Below are 20,594 nucleotides of genomic sequence, written 5' to 3' on the forward strand. Positions count from 1 at the left end.
TGTCTTTATAATTCAAGCCTTGTTTGATCTGTTGCTCTCCATTGAAAGAAAAGCCACGAAAATGGTTGTTCTCAAACAAATAATGATGGGATAATGTCCCTGGCATGATCTACTGCATCTTGTAGAGACAGTATTCATTGCTAAACTGGTAACAATGAAGGACAGTGTCACAACCATGGCCTTGAGAGACATCCAAACTGACTGGTAGTGAAAAAACGACAGAGACAGTACGACCCTTCTGTCTCACTGTGTTTATGAAGATAGGCCCTCCATGGCGCACAGGTTGTATGAGGACACATTGGTTGGGTTCGCTAGAGACATCAGGACCCTTCTGTCTCACCGTGTATATGAAGAAAGGCCCTCACTGGCACACAGGTTGTATGAGGACCCATCGGCTGGGTTCGCTAGAGACAGCAGGACCCTTCTGCCTTCGGTAGAGCTTCTGTCACAGTGTGCACTTGAAGACAGGCCTTCACTGGCACACAGGTTGTATGAGGACCCATCGGTTGGGTCAGCTGGAGACATCAGGATGTCTCTAGCGAACCCAACCGATGGGTCCTCATACAACCTTTGGTTGGGTCAGCTGGAGACATCAGGATGTCTCTAGCGAACCCAACCGATGGGTCCTCATACAACCTGTGTGGCAGTGAAGGCCTGTCTTCAAGTACACAGTGAGACAGAAGGGTCCTGATGTCTCTAGCGAACCCAACCGATGGGTCCTCATACAACCTGTGTGCCATGGAGGGCCTGTCTTCAAGTGCACAGTGAGAGAGAAACTCTACCAAAGGCAGGATTGTCCTGATGTCTCCAGCTGACCCAACCAAAGGGTCTTCATACAACCTGTGTGCCATGGAGGGCCTGTCTTCAAGTGCACAGTGAGAGAGAAACTCTACCAAAGGCAGGATTGTCCTGATGTCTCCAGCTGACCCAACCAAAGGGTCTTCATACAACCTGTGTGCCATGGAGGGCCTGTCTTCAAGTGCACTGTGAGACAGAAGGGTCCTGCTGTCTCTAGCGACCCCAACCAATGGGTCCTCATACAACCTGTGTGGCAGTGAAGGCCTGTCTTCAAGTGCACACTGAGACAGAAGCTCTACCAAAGGCAGAAGGGTCCTGATGTCTCTAGCGAACCCAGCCGATGGGTCCTCATACAACCTGTGTGGCAGTGAAGGCCTGTCTTCAAGTGCACAGTGAGACAGAAGCTCTACCAAAGGCAGAAGGGTCCTGCTGTCTCTAGCGAACCCAGCCGATGGGTCCTCATACAACCTGTGTGCCAGTGAGGGCCTTTCTTCATATACACGGTGAGACAGAAGGGTCCTGATGTCTCTAGCGAACCCAACTGATGGGTCCTCATACAACCTGTGTGGCAGTGAAGGCCTGTCTTCAAGTACACAGTGAGACAGAAGGGTCCTGATGTCTCCAGCTGACCCAACCGATGGGTCCTCATACAACCTGTGTGGCAGTGAAGGCCTGTCTTCAAGTACACAGTGAGACAGAAGGGTCCTGATGTCTCTAGCGAACCCAACCGATGGGTCCTCATACAACCTGTGTGCCATGGAGGGCCTGTCTTCAAGTGCACAGTGAGAGAGAAACTCTACCAAAGACAGAAGGGTCCTGATGTCTCTAGCTGACCCAACCGATGGGTCCTCATACAACCTGTGTGTCAGTGAAGGCCTGTCATCAAGTATGCAGTGAGACAGAAGCTCTACGGCAGACAGAAGGGTCCAGATGTCTCAACTGACACACCAAGCCAAAAGTGTAGGTTGTGTATGACCATAAGAAAGGTGTCTCCAATAGTCATTTGGATGTGACAGCAGTCCAGGTACACGTTGTCCATGCCAAAAGGTCCCAATCTGTCTGTACCCAGGGTGTTTTGGAAAGTTACTTGTCACCCAGGAAACCTCTTGGTCTCTTTTGTTGTCTTGGCTGGCTGACTATTTGGATGCAACAGGGTCAATGATCTGCTCAGAGCTGTTTTAGTCAGGAAACTACCCGTAACAGGAGTAGACTGGTTGGAATGTGCTTGGGAGGACAATTTGATCGTTGACTTGCTTCGAATCTGCTTGGAGGAGACAGCAGTCGAGACAGAATCAACATGGTAGGGACGCTCCTGGCCACACCAAGAGGTCCTTATTGTCACTGACTGGTTGTGGTGCAAGGCAGTAGACATTGGACAAGTTGTCCAGTTCCTGGACAGGTCATACTTCCTACTCGATGCCTCAGTTGGGTTTCCCTCAGAGTAGGGCTCTTCAATCCTTTTCCTTTCACATTACGCATCCCCCCACTTCGTCGTTTAGCCACAGTCGTACGTGGTTGTACGAATATGTTGAAAACAAATAAACTAACACCCTAATTATGATTGTTGATCACTTTCTTCTCAACTTCATCAGTAAAAGAGCAACAACAGTTTGACATTAAATTAGACATATTTACAGAAACCGACCAGAAACTTTACCCAGTTAGAAAATGACAAGTAATACATAGACAGAGCGAGTATGTCACAGACAGGGCCTATGTAGCTCTAGGTTTGTTCAAATGGGATTGGTACACCTAGCTTAAGTTTGCAAATGATCAGGTCATGACAACAGCAGCCGGGCTGTATGTCAGGCATTCAATTTACTAACAACAGAGCTAAACCAAGCCAATATGAGACATGGCAGTCACTCAAGTCAACCCTTTGCTGCGTTCAACAAGCTGGCCTCGTCATCAAGGAGTTGATTCAAGTGAACAAGGTTGGTCATTTTAACAGTCCAAAAAATTGTTATGTACTGTTTGAGAACCATCTTAAGTACAAGTACCCTTGTATGACTGACCACTCCATCACACACAGCAAGAGAGGTAACAATGTTATCCCACCCACACCAAATGTTTTCGACTATGCACACATTGAGCAAATTCTGGCACCAAATTTAACATCTTGATCAGCTCAAGCAATCTCTGGCACCATAGTCCGTATTTGATATTCTCAAACAAAGTCAGTTACCGACTTCCATGCTTTGATCTTCCATGTTCATACCTAGCACCAGATTCAATGAACAGCTTATTCCTTCCATCTGAACGAGGGAGCTTGAGAAAGTTCATGAAAGTAATGGCTGTGTTGCGTAAAATCTAGCACAATCAACAGGTTGATCTGACTACAGCGACTTTGGCACCATATTCCACATGTGGATCAGCTTAGTTCAAAGCCAGCACCAGATTCGATAGCATAGAGCAGCTTACTCCTCATGGTCTCCTCATCCCTGAACTCAGGCAGCTTGAGTAGGTTCATGCAGGTACTGGCCGTGGGCAGACGATCGCCCTCGCTGCCACCATAGTGGATACAGAATGCTGGATAGAGTTCCTGAAAGGGAGGAGATCAGATGAGGCAAGGGAGGCATTGGTTTGTGTAGGTTGTGTCCCCCAACCATCTTGTACCATGCAACACTTTATACTCCCTAAGATGACAAGTCAAGCCAATCTTGCTTCGATCTTAAAGTGTTTACCACCTTATAATAGAGCCATGGTGTTGTTCTCCAGCTTACCTTGAAGCCAAGCAGTGGAGGTCGAGAACAGCTGGTAACAAATCGCAATAGGTGTCTCTTCTGCTGGTCAGTGAGCTCGCCGACAATCTTCCAGAAGGTTTTGATGACGGGATGGTCCGTGTTGTAACCACCTGCAAAGTCAAATGGGTATTACCTTTAAATTGTACCACATAAACTGGCAGGGAGGGGGGGGTGGATCATTAGTAAATAGTTTGACCAGCATTTAGCATTTTGGTCACAGGTCTTGTATTGGGCTCCAACTTTGGCCTTGAAAAAGAAGTGTATGATGACTTCTGCTTTGCCCAGCACAGGGAGTAGAGTATCAAGCCCACCACACGTACCAGGTAGAGGCAATGCCAGGCATCAAACCCACCACGAGACACACCTAACCAAAACATACACTTGACTTACCAGAGTAATTTGTGTGTTGCTTGAGATCGTCCACATCAACGGGAATGTGAGCTCCCGAGACGAGAACTTGCAGTTCGTTCTGGTCAAACATCCTCAACCACTCAAGGTTTATCACGTCTGCTAGGCCTTGGCGAAATGCATTACACTGGGCTCGTATCTAGAATAGTAGAATAGAAGAATAAATCATGGCTTTTCTAACAGGAAGACTGCTGATTGAGTGGTGGAGTTAGTAATACAGAGCCCAGGCCTGAAACCATGCAGTTTCGTCATGGGTGGTGATGGTGAGTGTGGTAACAGGGAGCAAGGAGATATAACAGTACTGCATCAGAAAGGAACAAGGGGCCAGGTCTCGTGTATAACTTTGATGGATTATAACTTGTATCACTGAAATAACTATGTTAGTACTGCCTAACTTCACTGATGAGGAATTCATTGAAAATGTCCATATTTTCAGAAATCAAAACTGAGTAACTTATTTTTGTTTGTATGTTACCTGCTTATTTAGCCTGTAGTCTGCTACCCTGTGAATGTACTCGATTCGGTTTAAACTGGTCACTGCAATATCTCGTCCGCCTGGCACCAACTCTTCATGCTGGAAATGTAAACAAAACATCTCAAATTCTATGCAAATTTGCTCATCAGCTTCATCAAATATTTATAAGGCTCGCCTTTAGATCATTGGCTAAAGACAATTGGCCATATTTTAATCCAGAAAATCTGGGCCCAGTTGCTCCAAATTAGAATTCAACCCAATGACAAATCGTCCTTCATTCAGTATCTGACTTGCTTGCCAGTAAAACCATCCTTTATTGAGTATCTGAACTGCTCCCCGTTATAGAAGTAGAGACGCCACATACCACTGTTTCACCAAGAACATTGTTGGTGACGGTGAAGTCCAATTCAAGCTGTGACACATCTCCTTCATAGTTCTTCAGGTACAACAGATTCCTGAAAGACACATCAAAGAATTACGCACCGCTGCCTTTAGTGTAGAAACCACACCGTTAGTATCCAAAGATAGGAGGCTGCTCCATTTCTAAAAACTCTGAGGACACAGAATCACCTGGGCCGGCGATGGTCAGCGCTATGAACAATACATTGAATCAACTATAGTCACCTGGTTCAAGGTTGAAAATTGGGGGAATGATTCCCAGCTATACCAAGAGCATCTTGCCAAATCCACTACATGGTTGGCAGAGATTTAAACTCAAAACCAACAACTGACGTACACTGGACGAAAAAGTTGTGACTTACTTGTAGACCTCTGGATCTAGTGAAGCTAAATGATGTATGTCAACATCACCGCTGTGCCGACTCAAGATCTTAGACAAGAAGAATGCAGCGAAGGGTAACTCAACCAGCATGTTCTCATAGAGGGCCTGGAAACGAGGTTTCAAATGTTAATAGAGAACATGGATGAGAAAACGTGCATGTTAGTTAAGTAGGTAATGGTTGTAGTGTCTGATTCGCTCCACCAAGAGTCAAAATGGAGTCTATACTTTGTTCATTGACTTTTATCTGTCACTGAAATTCCCTATCTTTCTATGCGTTACCTTCCCAAGAATCCTCCCCATGAAGAAGTAATGCACCGTGAAGTTATCGGCTATCAGGTTAGCATGTGGGTTCGGATACATTGAACGTTCCATCGTCGTTTTGAAGAAGCCTCGGTTTGGATCAAACGATGTTTTCAATAATTCTGACAAGAACTCTCTGAAGACTCCTCCCCCATCTATTCCAGCTTCATCAAGCCCGGCAAAGTTCACCAGTTGGACCCGCATCCGTAACTTGAGATTAGGCTCTGAAATACCAAATTACAATTTCATAAAATATGAATACAAAGTCATTCTTTGAGTTCTAAATTAGCATGAATATGACTGGCTGGTCAACAAAATATTTTACATGTAGGTATCACTATCAAGAATCTGTACAAGTTTCAGGTAATTTCTGATCACCAACCCTATGCCAGTTGACTCAAATGTGCTCAATCCTACTCACTCTTTGAAATTCATGTTAACCACACATGATTTTTTTAACTTTTCAAAAGTCTTGCTTACCATTTTCAACGGAGAGTTTCTCAAATGCATCCTCGTAGAGGTAATTCCTGCGTATCATACAATTAATGACCTGTCCGCTACCGAAGTCATGCATCTCGCTCTGGCTCTCCTGTTTGTCTTTCAACAGGAGCTTCTGAAAAATCTGAAATGAGATGAAAAAGAATGTCATCCAGGAGAGCTAACTTTATAGGGAGGAAGCAATTTGAATAGAAGGGGGCCACTAATAGGCCTATTACAGGTAAAGTAGGGCAATTGTACAGGTGCCCTACACATACAAAGTATGATCCCAAACAAATATTTGCATTTCTCTGGTGTACCCTACAGGCAGGTGTTACTCCCCTTCTTACAGTCTCAAAGTCAAGAGGGGCCGACTCACTTTGACGCGCTCATGGAAAGGTACCACAAATGGTAGCTCGGTCAAGATGGTGAGATTCCTAGCTTCAGTCGTCGACAACGGAGGACCCTCGTCTTCCACCTTAAAGTTAGGATTCCGATTCAAAATACTCAGATCCCCAAATCTCCTGTGGACGAACACGTTGTTGGTTGCAGAGTATAACTGTGAGGGCTGAAGAAAGATGAGGTAAAATTGAGCACAATATGACAGTAAAATATCGTGGTCATTACAAGGTTCTCACAGTGGTTACTCTGCCTCCTCTCATAAAGGTGTTTTTCTTGAACCAACTGATGATTTTTTAACTTGACTCCTTTGTCATGAAAGTTACGGATTCATAAGATCTTTTATGAAGAAGCTTACCTTATCAGCCTGTATACTGACTCTGTTTGACAACCAGTGACCATCAGGGCAGAAGGACTTCCGTCGATCTCTGGCGTACAGCTGCTTGACGAGCTGCACGGTCACCTGGAACAAAGGACACACTCAATCATGAGTGAACACCTGGCAGGATTTACTCCTCATACACAAAACAGGGGTGATCCATACTGAGCCAACATTTCAAAGTTAGCACAGTGAAACCAAACAGACCTGATCTCTCCGACATTCTGAGCAGGCGACGTTTCAAAAGTGTACAATCTACAGTATGGAATCCATGACAGAATTCACATAATAGAATCTACTGAAACCTAAATCAAGAGAAATCACACCTACCTTGAATAAATAAGCCCAGGTTTCTGTTTGACTTTGCAACTCCTTATGCGACATGACTAGATCATTGGCCCAGATGCTCTTGAATGCTTTCCTGTAGTCGTCTGTGAGTGTGGGCTTGGAGTCTGGGTGGGCCAACTCAATGATACCCAGGCAGGCATCTCGCAGAGTCCGACTAATGGCCACCAACTCGGGGATGGCAAATGGTAATCTGGTTGCAGAATCTGCAGCTTCATAAAAGAAACAATGAACAATCTATCAATAAAGGCACAAAATGACACCACAACTTTGGTACTAAAACAAAGTAATGATACGTATGAATTATACTTAACGACACATACAGGTGCGAAATTCATCAACTTAAACATTGATACCAGAGATTCATTGAGTAACAATGACCGTTGAGAGACTCACTTTCGTTTTCTCCAAAGAACTCGGCATCATGCAGCGTGAGAATGGATGAACAGAACATGGAGCAGAAGACAGAGAGAACTGGAACAATGCGGTTCATTTCATCCAATGTCATGGAGAGGCCTCGCGACAGGAGTTGTAGGAGCGCTGTGTGCGAGCTGAAACAGAGAAGAGAACACACTTCAGATATGAGAACCAAATCGAAAGTCATATTTCCTGTGGATTGTCAATTATTTGAGAACTTCCAACACTTTTCAAGCCAAACAGTATTGTAAGTGTTATCATAAGCCAAAATGGATCTTGGTGCAACTCCCCTGATTACTCACCCTGTGTTGATATTCTTGGCAGTCATCGAGACACAGATTTGCCAAAGATTCCGAATAAATGATGAATTAAACGCGAGAGAATACAATAATTTTGCTTTGTGAACGATGATCTTGTGTTTCTGCATGAGAGTGTGACAGATCGTACAAACAGCCAGCACGGTCGAGGGTCGAGGGTCTCTCTGCACCGCTAACACCATGCATCGGATCAGTTTGGGGTCGTCAAGGCAGCGTAAACATTCCTCTTTCACTGCTGGAAGTCCAGTCAAAGAGAGGTCCTGAAATTAAAATGCTTAAAATGTGGCAAGGAACTAAGTTAAGCAGTGTAAAGAGGTCATCAATTGCCTCAGAATCATCAATTTTTGACTCAAAGTATTATTTGTCTTGCTTACATCACAGTCCATTTGATTATCATCTTCATCATCAGAATCCTCATCATCAGGATGTAACTGCAGAGAGGGCAGCTCATTGGTTAACACTTGCAGAACTTGCAAGTACTTGATCACATCAGCGTCTGACAGAGAATCTGCAGAGAAAACAAGCTTTATAAGGAGACACCATGACAACAGGACCATAGCAACACCCATCACCAATGGTAGTTTCCACGCATTCTCAACCAATTCTCCATCAAACCAAACTGAGCACTCTTTGGTCAATTCCACTGACCTTCCAACTAAGGATGACTCATTTCTGGGGCTGAAAATAATCGCAAATTACTCGATGGGAACATTTACTCACCGAAATGTGGCTTACTAAGCTGGAGTACCGCATAGAGAAGCCAGGGTGATGCTGGTACTGAGAGGGTGGGTGTCTTGACTCCCTGCTCCGTGTCCTCAATGATATCGGGCAAGAGAGTGTGGAGGAAGGCGATGAATGGAAAGGGCGCATCCGTCATGGCTGCCAGGGCGGGGATTAGAAATTGATGGATTTGATCGGAGTACTCCTGGCAGAAGAATTCACGACAAAAACTGCATAGTATGATATTCCTGGAAAGAAATTCAACATATTCGTTTAATTACAAATGCTAAGAAGTTCCAGATAAGTTCAGTGTTTGAGTTAAATACCATTACATTCCTTTTTAATTTTCAGAATTCACAAAGTCTTCAGTCACAAATTTTTTTACAGTAAGACATGAAGGTTTTTCCAGCATTTTTCACATTAAAAAGAAACCATTTATCTCTTATCAACCATTCCCAACCCTTTTTCTTTCTTTGCCAAGCAACTATCTGCCCGAATGAAATTAATCTTCACAAAACTTGGAAGAAAAATTCAATAACAGGGAAAAAGACAATATTTACTGCTGTTTGTTATGTAAACTAACCTTATGTTTTGGTCTGCACTTTCCGTCACAATTTGTAATGGTTTTATTGTGAGCAGAAACAGATTATGTGCCACAGGAACTGGGGGATTGGGGCTCCTCTCTAAGCCAGAGGGCACCCGGTACTCCAAGATATTCCTAAGGCTTGTCAGGTAACCTTTTCCCACGAGATAAACCATGATGTGTTCGACTATCTGCTTCGCTGTCCCTCCACCAGGGTCCTTAACGTGTTTTGCATAGGTCTGCGGGTCTGTGAAGACCTCCAACATCCGCATAGGCACTGCCAGCGGTGCAGAAGAACTGGCAATGGTTTCAAGATACCTGAAATTTAAGGGAAGGTGTCATGAGTTTGATCTGCAACAGCATTTGGTCATGATCCCTACAATGACTTTCACTAGAATCTTGAAACAAGTAGCCTACCAGCCCATGCGCCTTCAATCAGAAACCGAAACAAGTGTGCGCAACAACAATGCTGTTCTGCCAAAAAATCTCCAACATACCTGCAACAGAGTACAAGTAGATGTTTGATCTGGAATAGTGTACTGTCACCCTGCTCCTCTTGTATAGTGCCGAGAATGAGCTCTCTCTGCTTCAAGATGATCTGGCAGAGGTTTGTCTGAAAAAGATCATCCAGGAACAGCGCTATGAAAGCAGTCACACTCAACAGAGCGACTGGCTGAAAAGGATATTGATCCGAGTTACTTGGCAAACTGAAAGGTCTAACAGGGAGATAAGTGACATGTGGTTAGACTGCACCAGGCTTATTATCAGGAGGGCGTGGGTTCAACCCTCACAAAGACCACTGTTGTTTCATCTCTTCAATAAGTTACCTGACTCTAGATCGCTCTGTCCATGGAATGAGGCAAGAAACAGTAGGACAGTAGGTTGAGATAGACACCTCTTATACAACATAAACAGAGACACTGCAGGCTGGCCCTGATTGGGGTAGACTGCCTCCCACACAGGAGAAGAGGGGATCTACTAACATACTATACATATTGAGCTTACCAATCTTTGGCTGTCCGTTGCATCTGAGTAGAAGAAGAGTAACTTTTTTGTCAAAAGGTGGAGTTCCATGTACGTCTGCTTCCTCTGGGTCTTGGTGAAAACAGCATCAAATCTTTCTCTTTCAACATTTTTCTGAAAAGGGTGTCAAACTGATATAAACAGTTCAATGCTAATCACATGAGACTGTGGTTGAACGTGGAATTACAACTGACTTTTCACCTTAGTTTAACATATTGTACATGTACTATTATTATATTCCTTGTTATTTCAACCCCTTTAAAAGATCTGCGATTTGGATCAAATTTAAATGACATCACAATGACACAAGTGATCTCATTGCAAAAGAATTGAATGAATATAATGATTAAAACATTTTGTCCAAAGTCGCCATGGAGTGTGACCAACCTGTGAAGCCCTTGTTGTAGCACCTCTGTAGAATGACTGGATCTTTATTGCACTGCTCAGCCTCTTCCTTTGGTCCTTAAAAGACGACGGTAGAATTCATTGTTTACACGTCATAACGATTATTGATAATATGATAAAAGATGAAGAAGAAATGGAATCGTGAATTTTGTCTTAAACTTTTAGTTAATGTCTTTATCTAAGCCAGGGGCCATTTCTGTCTTCCTTGAATCATATAAAATATAAATAGAGGTGAAGGAATTCTGAAATCAAACTGGATATAACTTGACCCCTAATTGCTCCCATCACTGCAATCCTCTTGGATCTCTGATGATACCTACCTCGCGTTTCTGCCTCTCTTTTTGGTTCCTCAGTAAAAGGTCTGCTGTCTGGTCCTAAAACGTAAGAAAAATTGACAAGCTGGTATTATCACGTGCGGCTGGTTCGTATCATGAGTGACGTAACTTTTATTTACAACAATTAATAACGCGTCGAGGGTCGGACACAGCGTTCTCTGTGGCTTCATACACATAACATCTCCCTTCTTAAAGATGAATTTAAAAAAAACACATTAAAGAAACTTTAAAAAATAAAAATATGCAAGTCAGGGGAGAGGGGGCAGGAACAATACATGAACAGTCATGACAGTGCAGGAATGGACTTTATTTTCTGGTCACTTTGATGAATATTTTTGAATAACTAACCACTCTAGTCAGGCACCTACCTTTCTACTAGCTCCTCGCAAAGATTGGAGGGGTTTTCTTCGAAAATCACCCTCAAAACTGAACATTTTGTACAGCTTTTTCTGACGAAAATTTTGTTTTCTTTGCTGAATTGTTGTCGTCGTTGGTCTTGACACTCTTCCACTCTGATTGAACTTGTTCCACTTACACCGTGAATATGATCCAGTGTGTCGGTATCCGGTCTTTCCCAACCCAGTGTAAAGAGTCGCAGAACCCTAAGAGCAGCAACCCAATGAAGAGAAGCTGTTTAGGGAAAACGATATGTAAAGAGCAAGCTCTAGTGAACTCACACAACTGTTTGACATTGGGGAGCCCCCCAAACCCCCGTCCTTCTGACATATTTAGCCAGTACATTGGGGGATGAGTCCCCCAAACCCCCTCCCCGTTCTCTGAAAGTGACAGGTTTTAGCCAGTACATTGGGGGAAGGCCCCCTAACCCCCCCCCCCCCATTGGACTCTAAAAATAGAATTCCTTGGAGACGCTGAACCATAAGGCGCCATAAAGAAATAGTCCCCGCCCGCATAATATGTAAAGAGCAATCTCTAGTGAACTCACACAACTGTTTGACATGGGGGAGCCCCCCCAAACCCCCGTCCTTCTGACATATATAGCCAGTACATTGGGGGATGAGTCCCCAAAACCCCCTCCCCCGTTCTCTCAAAGTGACAGGTTTTAGTCAGTACATTGGGGGGAAGGCCCCCCCCCACCCCCCCCCCCCCCCACCCCATTGGACTCTAAAAATTGAATTCCTTGGAGACGCTGAACAATAAGGCCCCATAAAGAAGTATGAGTCCCCGCCCCGGTAGCTGTCTCATATCTGCTGACAGAAGCAGCTCTTTGTGGTGAAATAATAATTGAATGCATGTCATGACACCCAGGAGCTTTTTCTCATTTCTGAAACAGTTGCATGGTTGGAATGAATTTCCAAATCAGTCCGTCAAATCTCTATGCAATGAAAATTGAAATGTCACAACTGCCTCCACCGACGTTGTCCTGTATGTCCTAGCAGACGATTTTTAAATAAATGATGTGATTGATATACTTGTAGATTGGAATGAATTATTTCTTCAATGATATGATATGAAAGTTTAAAACCCTCTGACATGTCTGAGTACAAAAATGCAGAGGCAAGACACATCATGCATGTCATGACACCCAGAAGCTCAATTTCTCATTTCTGAAGCAGTTGCATGGTTGGAATGAATTTCCAAATCAGTCCGTCAAATCTCTATCCAAATGGAACTTTAAGACCACTCTATATTTGTGCAGTAGTGTTAAAACTGACTTTTTTGAAGTAAAGTACGTAAATCGAGAAGGGGACGTTTTCTTTGTCTTAGAATTATTCAGGACGAAATGTATAACATTTGGGGTTTTTCGTGATTGTCCGGCCCAATTGGCAATATTGCCATTTGGGATGGTGAACAGAGCTAGGAGCAAATGCGACGCTTATGATTTATTTAAAGAAATAAAATGCCCGATTTAACATCCTGCAGAATCAGGGGAATCGGGCGTTTCCAGTGATATACGACACAAATGGATTGTCCTCATGCATTCACTTTGGAAACTTTAGATAGCGCAAGCATCGATCGATGGCGCTAGCCTTCTCCAGGCATAGGCCCCTGAATGCTAATTAGCGGGATTATCGGGCTAAACAATGGGATTAGCTAGGAAATAATATATAGGGAGTTAAAAAACTTGAACTTGAATTAAAAATGTTTTGCCATGTGTGAATACTACTGGTTATAAATTTCAACAATCATGTTACGTCACGTAGACTCGTTTGAAAATACCACAAAAGCCAAGTTTCCGCGAAGTTATGTCACTTGTTGTCCGACTCCTTATCACCCGACCGTGATCTCAGTATTTGACCAATCAGCTTTAAATCGTGAGCATTTTCGTGTATGGGTCAATGAATTTGATTGAAAATCACAATTTGAATAGATGAGTGGTTTGGTAACCTCTCTGACGTAACCTACTCAATACGAGCCGTTGAATTTGACTGTGCTCTTGGTATGACACACCGGTTTTGGGAACACAAGCGTTCAGTTGTGTCGACGCCTAGTCGAAGCACTGGTTCAATATTGGTGAGTTCAGCCTGATTTCTCCACAACTTTTTCTCCCCAAATTTTGCGACTATTGTCTGATACAATGTACAATCTTATCTTATCTTTTCATTTTCATTTCTTGCAGACGCCAGACACGTTGTCCTGTCTAGCACACCCAATGCTGCCCAACCGGTTTATCACAAGATACGACATGAACACCACGTGGTGAGTTATTTTTCTCTATCGAAACTTCCTTTATCGCACATACATGTATTCTTTTGAAACTTCTCATCTCTGCAGCAGTGGCGGATCCAGAACTTGGGAAAGAAGCGGGGGTGGGGGGGGGGGGGGGGGCGCTGCCCCACCAATGAGAACTCATGATAGAGCAAAAGGTGCAATCCTGAAAATGAGGGGGAGGGTTCTTGAGGAGAGGTGCCCTAAAAATATCAAAGATGGATGACTCATGCGGTACCCCTAAATCCGCCACTGCTGTTCTGAATAATTCCACACTCGGCTCAGCTGACCTTTGAAAGGAGGACACTGTTAGCCCATACCCTATCTATGGTACTATATCGTTCTGGTAGCAAGAAAATGAGACGATCGGTCATGTCTGCCATGTTTTATGACGTCACACGCCACGTACTTGGTGCAATGTGTCACGTGCTCATAACACATTCTATCTCTGAACCAATCAGCCCTTGATACTGTGACATGTGATATGTATGATGAGGACCTTGACCGGATCAGAATGATAAGGCATACAGTCGAAGTAGTTCAGAGACATTTACATGAAGACATGACAGAAATTACCAATCGTCTCATTTCACCTCTGTGCTGCCAACTTCAGAGCTTTAATAAACCCTGCCAGTTGTTCCCAGGCCTGTGTTATGAAATGACCATGGTTTAGTGATATGCCTACCCCCTCTTGTATTCAGTGGTATTAAATGGACAACTGTGGCGTGAGATATGGTGGTTTTTCCTACAAAAATGGCTTCCAGTAGAACCGTGACTTCTCAGTCCAAACAGGAAAATTGAAATACATCATTGAACTGCAATAAACAGTGCATAACCTTAGGCCTGCCTGACTTTCATGGGTCATGTCCAAAACTGCCTCGCACACTGGCGAAAATCGTTATTTGAGATAAGTGGAGGCGCATGGTGACAAGCAGAGGTTTTATCCTCCTGGCCAGGTAAATCCCACGCCCAGGTTGTCCCTTTAAAGCTGACATGCATGCATAAAAACCCTAACGACAAAATTAGAAAAGACGGAAAGGATGAAGTGGCGAGGGTTCCGAGTTCGAACCCGCTCGAGGAATATTTTTTCTTTTTTTCTTTCTCTGTGACCTGTCTCGTCAATGAACTTGTGTTTGTGCAGTCAAGTGAGACCTGTCGCTGGTCGTCTATCATGTTTCAGGTGCAGTTTGTCGTTTGTTGGTCGGGCGTTTGTGTTTTCTAACTTGGTCGTTTGGGGTTTTTATGCATGCATGTCACCTTTAAGTATGTTTTGGCGTGGTCACGAAGATGATAAATGTGAATAATGACACCAATGCATTGGCCCTGCGGTCACGTGGTGGCTTTCAATGATATCCTTGTGCCGTCGTAGGAGGCTGCTGAAAGTCGCAGCAAAGCAGCAGCCAACAAAAGACTTGGGCTACTTAAAATGTCTTTCGGGAGCAGTAATAATCTGGTCACCATTGAGTTTTACCTATAGCTCTTATAAAGATGGTGTGGGAAGATAAATTTCGGCCATTTTGTTACCATTTTAATATCTAACTGTATGCGCCTGCTTAATCGCCCGCCCGCGAATTTTTTCCTGAATCTTTCGGGCAGTACACTCTACATTTGTACACAGGTTCTCAGCCAATCAGAATCCGATAAATCTGTGTCGTCATCGAGGCGTCATCATGAAACTTAGAAGTAAGCTTGTATTGTTTTGTGCTTGTTAATCAAATTTGAGGCATACAGTATAAAAATACACTGGAGGAAGACCATACACACGAGGCAGTATCGAAAGACAAGTCTCATTGCAGAGAATCATATTCCTACTGTAGGAAGACCATTCACATGAGACAAGTCTCATTGTATATTCATGCTCAATATGATATCTGAAGGACTATCCCTTGGATCTTGGAGATGGGCTATTGTTATTGTCCTTTCTGTAGGTATGTTGCAGGCAGCAGAAATAACTCAAATATCTAACATCTAAATAACAAGGGAAAAGAAAGGCGTTATAAAAATAAAATCTAAAGTGTAAAAAAGAAAAAGAAAAATGTTGTCCACAACCGGATTCGAACTCGCGACCTTTGGATCGAACATCGTATTCTGCCATTTTTGACGAGCGCTCTACCAACTGCTCTAAAGTTTCTAAGAATTCTGACGTCATGTATTTGTCGAAATCTGATTGGCTGAAAGTCCCTGTACAAATGTACACTATAGTGCCCAAAAGGTTCAGGAAAAAAAATTCGCTACCCGCCCTTTTCAGATAGACAGTTAGCCCATCTATCACTTCGATCTATCTACCGAGCTGTCATGGCCAATACTTTTTCTTTCAGAAGCCCCGACGTCCTTTGAACTTTCAAGAAATGGTTGGGTTTGGTCAAGGGACTGGTATTGGATCTGATATATTATCATTGTTGTCACACCTTTTCGCTAAATATGAGGTCTTGAAAATGCTTGGTATTGCTCCTTGTGAGGTGTTACCCAACGTTAATGACGCCTGTCTGTATAAGTGGTACATACTTGACACCTATGGCGAAGGATGAGCCAGTTATTTTCGAGTTTGTACTTTGGGTGCATCTCGTTCCTCGGGTTGCATTGCGCCCGCGACCCCATAGGAGTTCCTGGTCTTGTCTCTTCGCCCCCAACCCCGATAAACTCTATGTGCCGTGAACGAATGCTCATCAGGTCGACAGTTATTTGACGACGTAAATCCATCCATATTAACTGGCGCTGCGGCTGCGCTCAATAGACTTCGTTGGGGAGTCTGAGCCTGATAGGGTGTACCAGTCCAGCCGGTTATGTACGGTTGGTATGCTCTATGATATGGATCTCCATCCACCTGTCAGCTAGGGGCAGACCCCAGTGTCTCAACCCTGGGTCTCAGAGGCGGTAACTTCTAGTCAGGCAGCGCGCTATGTCTGGTTAGGCGACATGGGTTACCAGGAGCATCCACAGCCAAAATGGTTTGCACATGGAGGTCATCGCGACCGACTTGTGAGGGGGAAGAAGTGATGTCCATGGCGGTTTCAAATTGATCTGACGACCCCCGCGTCTTCTGGACACGGAGGGGTTCATGTGGCCAAATCCTGTCAGCTAAATCCTATCGTTAGCATCGTTCGCGGTACATGGAACCCAAGGGCATGGAACCCTTTTTTGTCTTGGTTTAATTTCTCTGAGGATTTCAATGATGATATATATATTTAGATCCACAGGTATAGTCGGTACATGTGGCGACTCGCCACATGAACATTTTAAAAGTTTTTTTTCAAGCATTGTAAAAAGTTATGAGAATAAATTTCCCCTTTGGACGTGTTTTTTTTACCAGAATGACAATCAAAAAGTTTGTCACTGGAGAGTTTCCCCATCCCCCACCCCAGCCCTAGAATAATATACAGACTAAATAGTATCTTTGGACTGTACTGGTAATATAGGTCAGTCACGAAAAATAAAATATATATTGGACTGTACTGGTAATATAGGTCAGTCACGAAGAATAGACTATATATTGGACTGTACTGGTAATATAGGTCAGTCACGAAAAATGAAATATGTATTGGACTGTACTGGTAATATAGGTCAGTCACGAAGAATAGAATGATATTGGACTGTACTGGTAATAGAGGTCAGTCAAAAAAAAGAAATATATATTGGACTGTACTGGTAATATAGGTCAGTCACGAAAATATCTGAAAGTCTGTGCCCCATTGTTGACGAATATAATATCGTGAGGACTTTATCAATAGTCGCGGTCCCTGGCCCCTCCCACATAAAAATCATTAGCAAGGTCACTGCAGGCAATAGCTTCAGCGTTGTTATTGTATAAACGTGTCTTAAACATTATAAACGGCCCTATTTGTGGGGTTACATTGGGTTCTTGCTGGGGTAATGATGTCCATGTCCGATTCTGCGTTTTGTGGACTTGTAAATCAGTCCAGCAGTGACATTGCGTTTTGTGGACATGTAAGTCTGTCCCGCAGTACCATGTTTCACCCCAGCAATTACCAATAAGACCTGCACGTGACCTTAAAGTAAATAGCTGTGCAAGTGTGGTCGAGACAAAACGCGATGTATGCATTGGAAGAAGGAAATCTGCGAAGAGTAGCTGGAACTGTCTGTCCAGGTCTCGTTTATGAAACAATGGGCGATTTGAAAGACGTCTCCTGAACAGATCGCCCATTGTTAACTGAAGCAGCATTCGAATTGTCTCCAATTTTTTCAGGTGGATTGCTCCATCTCCTGTGATTTCGCTCTCCCGTCCCAAGAATCGAGCCAACGCGATCGAGGCCACTTCTGAGAGATAAATATTTAGGATGCCAGATTTGTGGAACACAATTGAGGTAAATGAGATAAGCATGGCTACAGTTGATGAAATGAGGCTTTAGGTCCGTCATCATGTGACTGATATTGGGACAAACCCGAGGCAGGTTTACCACCATTGCCTCACAATTCAATTTAATTTATTCATCTTAATAGTGCCACGATTTAAAAAAAAACGTCATGAAAAATGATCAAATACTTCAATTTCTTAAATTGTATATTTCAATGTTTCTTGGTATACAAATCTTCCCTTTCTATTCCAGACCAATAGTCAAGAGCCATGATCAGGGAACAGCATTTCCCAACGGAATTGACCCTTTTTCTTGTTGTAATTCATGCTGTTGGCTCAGAATGGGTTGACACTCGCCTGTTTTCGACCCTGAAAATTAAACAGCAAACATTGTTACTCTCTGTTAAAAGTGAACCTTGCAAAATGTGTGCTTATTCCTGAAATCAATAGCACTTCATGTATGTACTCGCTGATCCAGAATATTGCTATTTCTTGTTCCGTTTTCAATGTGGCAATCCATTTACCGTATATCTGAGCTATTTCACAGCACAAGAAGTGCAACATTACAACAATGGAGCTATTTCTTGATCACAGCAAAAATGTGTTTCTACATTGTTTTACTCAAATGATGCATGGATGAGCCTTATTGACATAATTGTTTTCAAGAGGAATTGGTTGTAGGTTTTCTTCCTTTTTTCTTAAGGCAGGCCTAATTTAACAGAAGGCCTATATTTTAGGTAGGATATTATTTATACTATAGGCCCATATCAGTTTTGAGAGCAATTTCCTCTTGAAGACATTAAACGTCAGTCGAGTCTCTGCACCATTTTGATTGGGCGGTTTTGGGCTAAAATACAGTACAAGAGAATGCTCCATTGGTGTTAACAGGATATGTCATTGTTTTGGTCAGCAATCAGTTCTTGCCACCTTGAAAGCGGTCACGGTTACTTATGACTTGTACATTGTTCAATTGTTATTATGCTATTATCATTTGCCCCCCCCCCCCATCCTTATCGACACTCACAGTGCACCACCCTCCATCCCGCACTGACCCAACATCTGATCCCTTGACACGCTTGCTCAAGCGGCTCAAGCGGCTCAAGCGGCTCAAGCGGCTCAAGCGGCTCAAGCGGCTCAAGCGGCTCAAGCGGCTCAAGCGGCGTCAGCAGTATCAACGTTGTGTTATTGTATTCCAAGTTTTGCATTATTCATATGACTGTATGTACTTGCCAAATAAATGTTGTCATATCATAACCTTCGTCTCTTGTCCTTCGGTCAGTAAGTGTGCTGACCACTCCTTTTTTCTGATTCCGCATGCCGGCCACTAATTCTAAGTTTTGTAGTACATGTAGCCTAAATGTTACATACTTGCCCAATAAAAGTTGCCATATCATCAGGCTTTGTCTCTTGTCCTTCGGTCTCTCAGCGTGGGGGACACTCTCGAAAAGTTAGATTTATGCACTTACCAAACGACACCAAATGCACCTTCCTCGTCAAAATACCTCACGCCTGCGGACAGGGACGAAATAGCTCAGAGTCTGTACCGTAACTTAATTTGCATCCCGTTTCAATCCGTAATAACACATTATCAGCCTTTGTCTCTTGTCCTTCGGTCTCTCGGCGTGGGGGACACTCTCGAAAAGTGAGATCATTAAAAATAACTGGCGTTCAATGTGTGTTTTAATAACTGTCGCTCAATGTGTGTATCTATGTGTCCCTGGAGTTCGAAGGATGTGACATTACAGAGCGTCCGATTTAGTCTCGTAGAGAGACGCGAATTATTCCAGGACATTCAAACTTGTGTTGTATCCTATCCTTATGATGAATGGTTATCCCTACAGAGGTGCTAAAAACCCTGTCTCTTTAGTATTGGATGAGACATCCTGCAGACAGTCCGCTGTACGCTCTTGAGAGAGACACTGACACCCCATCTCTGCCCAGAGTAACCCGTGCTTAGAGTAACTGGTAAACCGCAATCGTCACCTGAAGACGAAGCATTTGCTGGTGTTTATTCATATCATCTCCTCAAACACTACTCGAGTACTTCTTGGGTGGTACCTGATACGAGACAACAACTGAGCTATTAACCTGAAGTGCTGTTTGATAAGGGCACATGAGCTGTGTCCCTTTAGTTCGAAGGATGTGACACCTCACAGTGTCCAATGCAGCTCCTTGAGACAAAAAGACACTAATACATTCACAGGACTTTCAAACTGCTGTGAGCGTCCCTACAGCAGTATGGGCAGTGAAGCGGACAACCCTGTTCCTCCAGTGTTAGTCTTGGGGGTAACCGATACGAGACAACTGATTTGGCATTACCTGGTATGGGCAACTCGTCTCGCGAGGGTGCAGATCGTGTGTCCCTTGTACTTCGAAGGATGTGACATACGACAGAGTGTCCAATGCAACTCCGCGCGATAAAAAGACGCTAATACATTCCTAGGACATTTAAACTGCTGGGGGCTTCCCTACAGCACAACGAATAGGAATAGGGATGGGTGAAAACTCGATCTGTCTTCGATTTTTGGAACAACGCTGATAATCTGTAAGTACTAGGACCCATCAACAGAATCTAAAAGCCGATCGGCCCATCTCGAAAACCTATAAAAAATGGCCTCCACTCTTTGATCAAAATCACCTATTCATATAAAATATTTGCTATTTTCCTTTTTACCATCTCACTAGATTCCTCTAAAGTATAACATAGCG

General features: G+C 43.6%; 1 protein-coding gene and 1 long non-coding RNA gene across 3 annotated transcripts; one reads left to right on the forward strand and one right to left on the reverse strand.

The window, feature by feature from the left end:
• Positions 1-2,353: 2,353 nt before the first annotated feature.
• Positions 2,354-11,389, reverse strand: LOC135487034 (ubiquitin-protein ligase E3C-like). 2 transcript variants are annotated; one of them, XM_064770318.1, is made up of 21 exons: positions 11,275-11,389; positions 10,892-10,945; positions 10,554-10,628; positions 10,149-10,280; positions 9,641-9,756; positions 9,144-9,461; positions 8,561-8,808; positions 8,215-8,348; positions 7,826-8,100; positions 7,503-7,657; positions 7,092-7,312; positions 6,741-6,845; positions 6,363-6,551; positions 5,987-6,128; positions 5,486-5,730; positions 5,187-5,311; positions 4,790-4,880; positions 4,426-4,524; positions 3,933-4,089; positions 3,522-3,652; positions 2,354-3,340 (listed from the first exon to the last, which is right to left on the reverse strand). In XM_064770318.1, exons 1-21 carry the CDS (start codon positions 11,338-11,340, stop codon positions 3,170-3,172), a joined length of 3,249 nt encoding a protein of 1,082 aa, XP_064626388.1. In that variant the 5' UTR covers positions 11,341-11,389; the 3' UTR covers positions 2,354-3,169. The 2 variants fall into 2 exon arrangements, with proteins under 2 accessions (XP_064626388.1, XP_064626387.1); XM_064770317.1 differs by having other exon boundaries at positions 7,092-7,318.
• Positions 11,390-13,322: 1,933 nt separating this feature from the next.
• On the forward strand, positions 13,323-18,956 carry LOC135486358 (uncharacterized). Its single transcript, XR_010446690.1, has 4 exons — positions 13,323-13,378; positions 13,485-13,564; positions 15,892-17,895; positions 18,139-18,956. It is a non-coding gene; the product is annotated as an uncharacterized LOC135486358 (long non-coding RNA).
• Positions 18,957-20,594: the final 1,638 nt, after the last annotated feature.

The sequence above is a fragment of the Lineus longissimus genome, chromosome 4, assembly GCF_910592395.1.
Source record: "Lineus longissimus chromosome 4, tnLinLong1.2, whole genome shotgun sequence".
NCBI classification, from domain to species: domain Eukaryota; kingdom Metazoa; phylum Nemertea; class Pilidiophora; order Heteronemertea; family Lineidae; genus Lineus; species Lineus longissimus.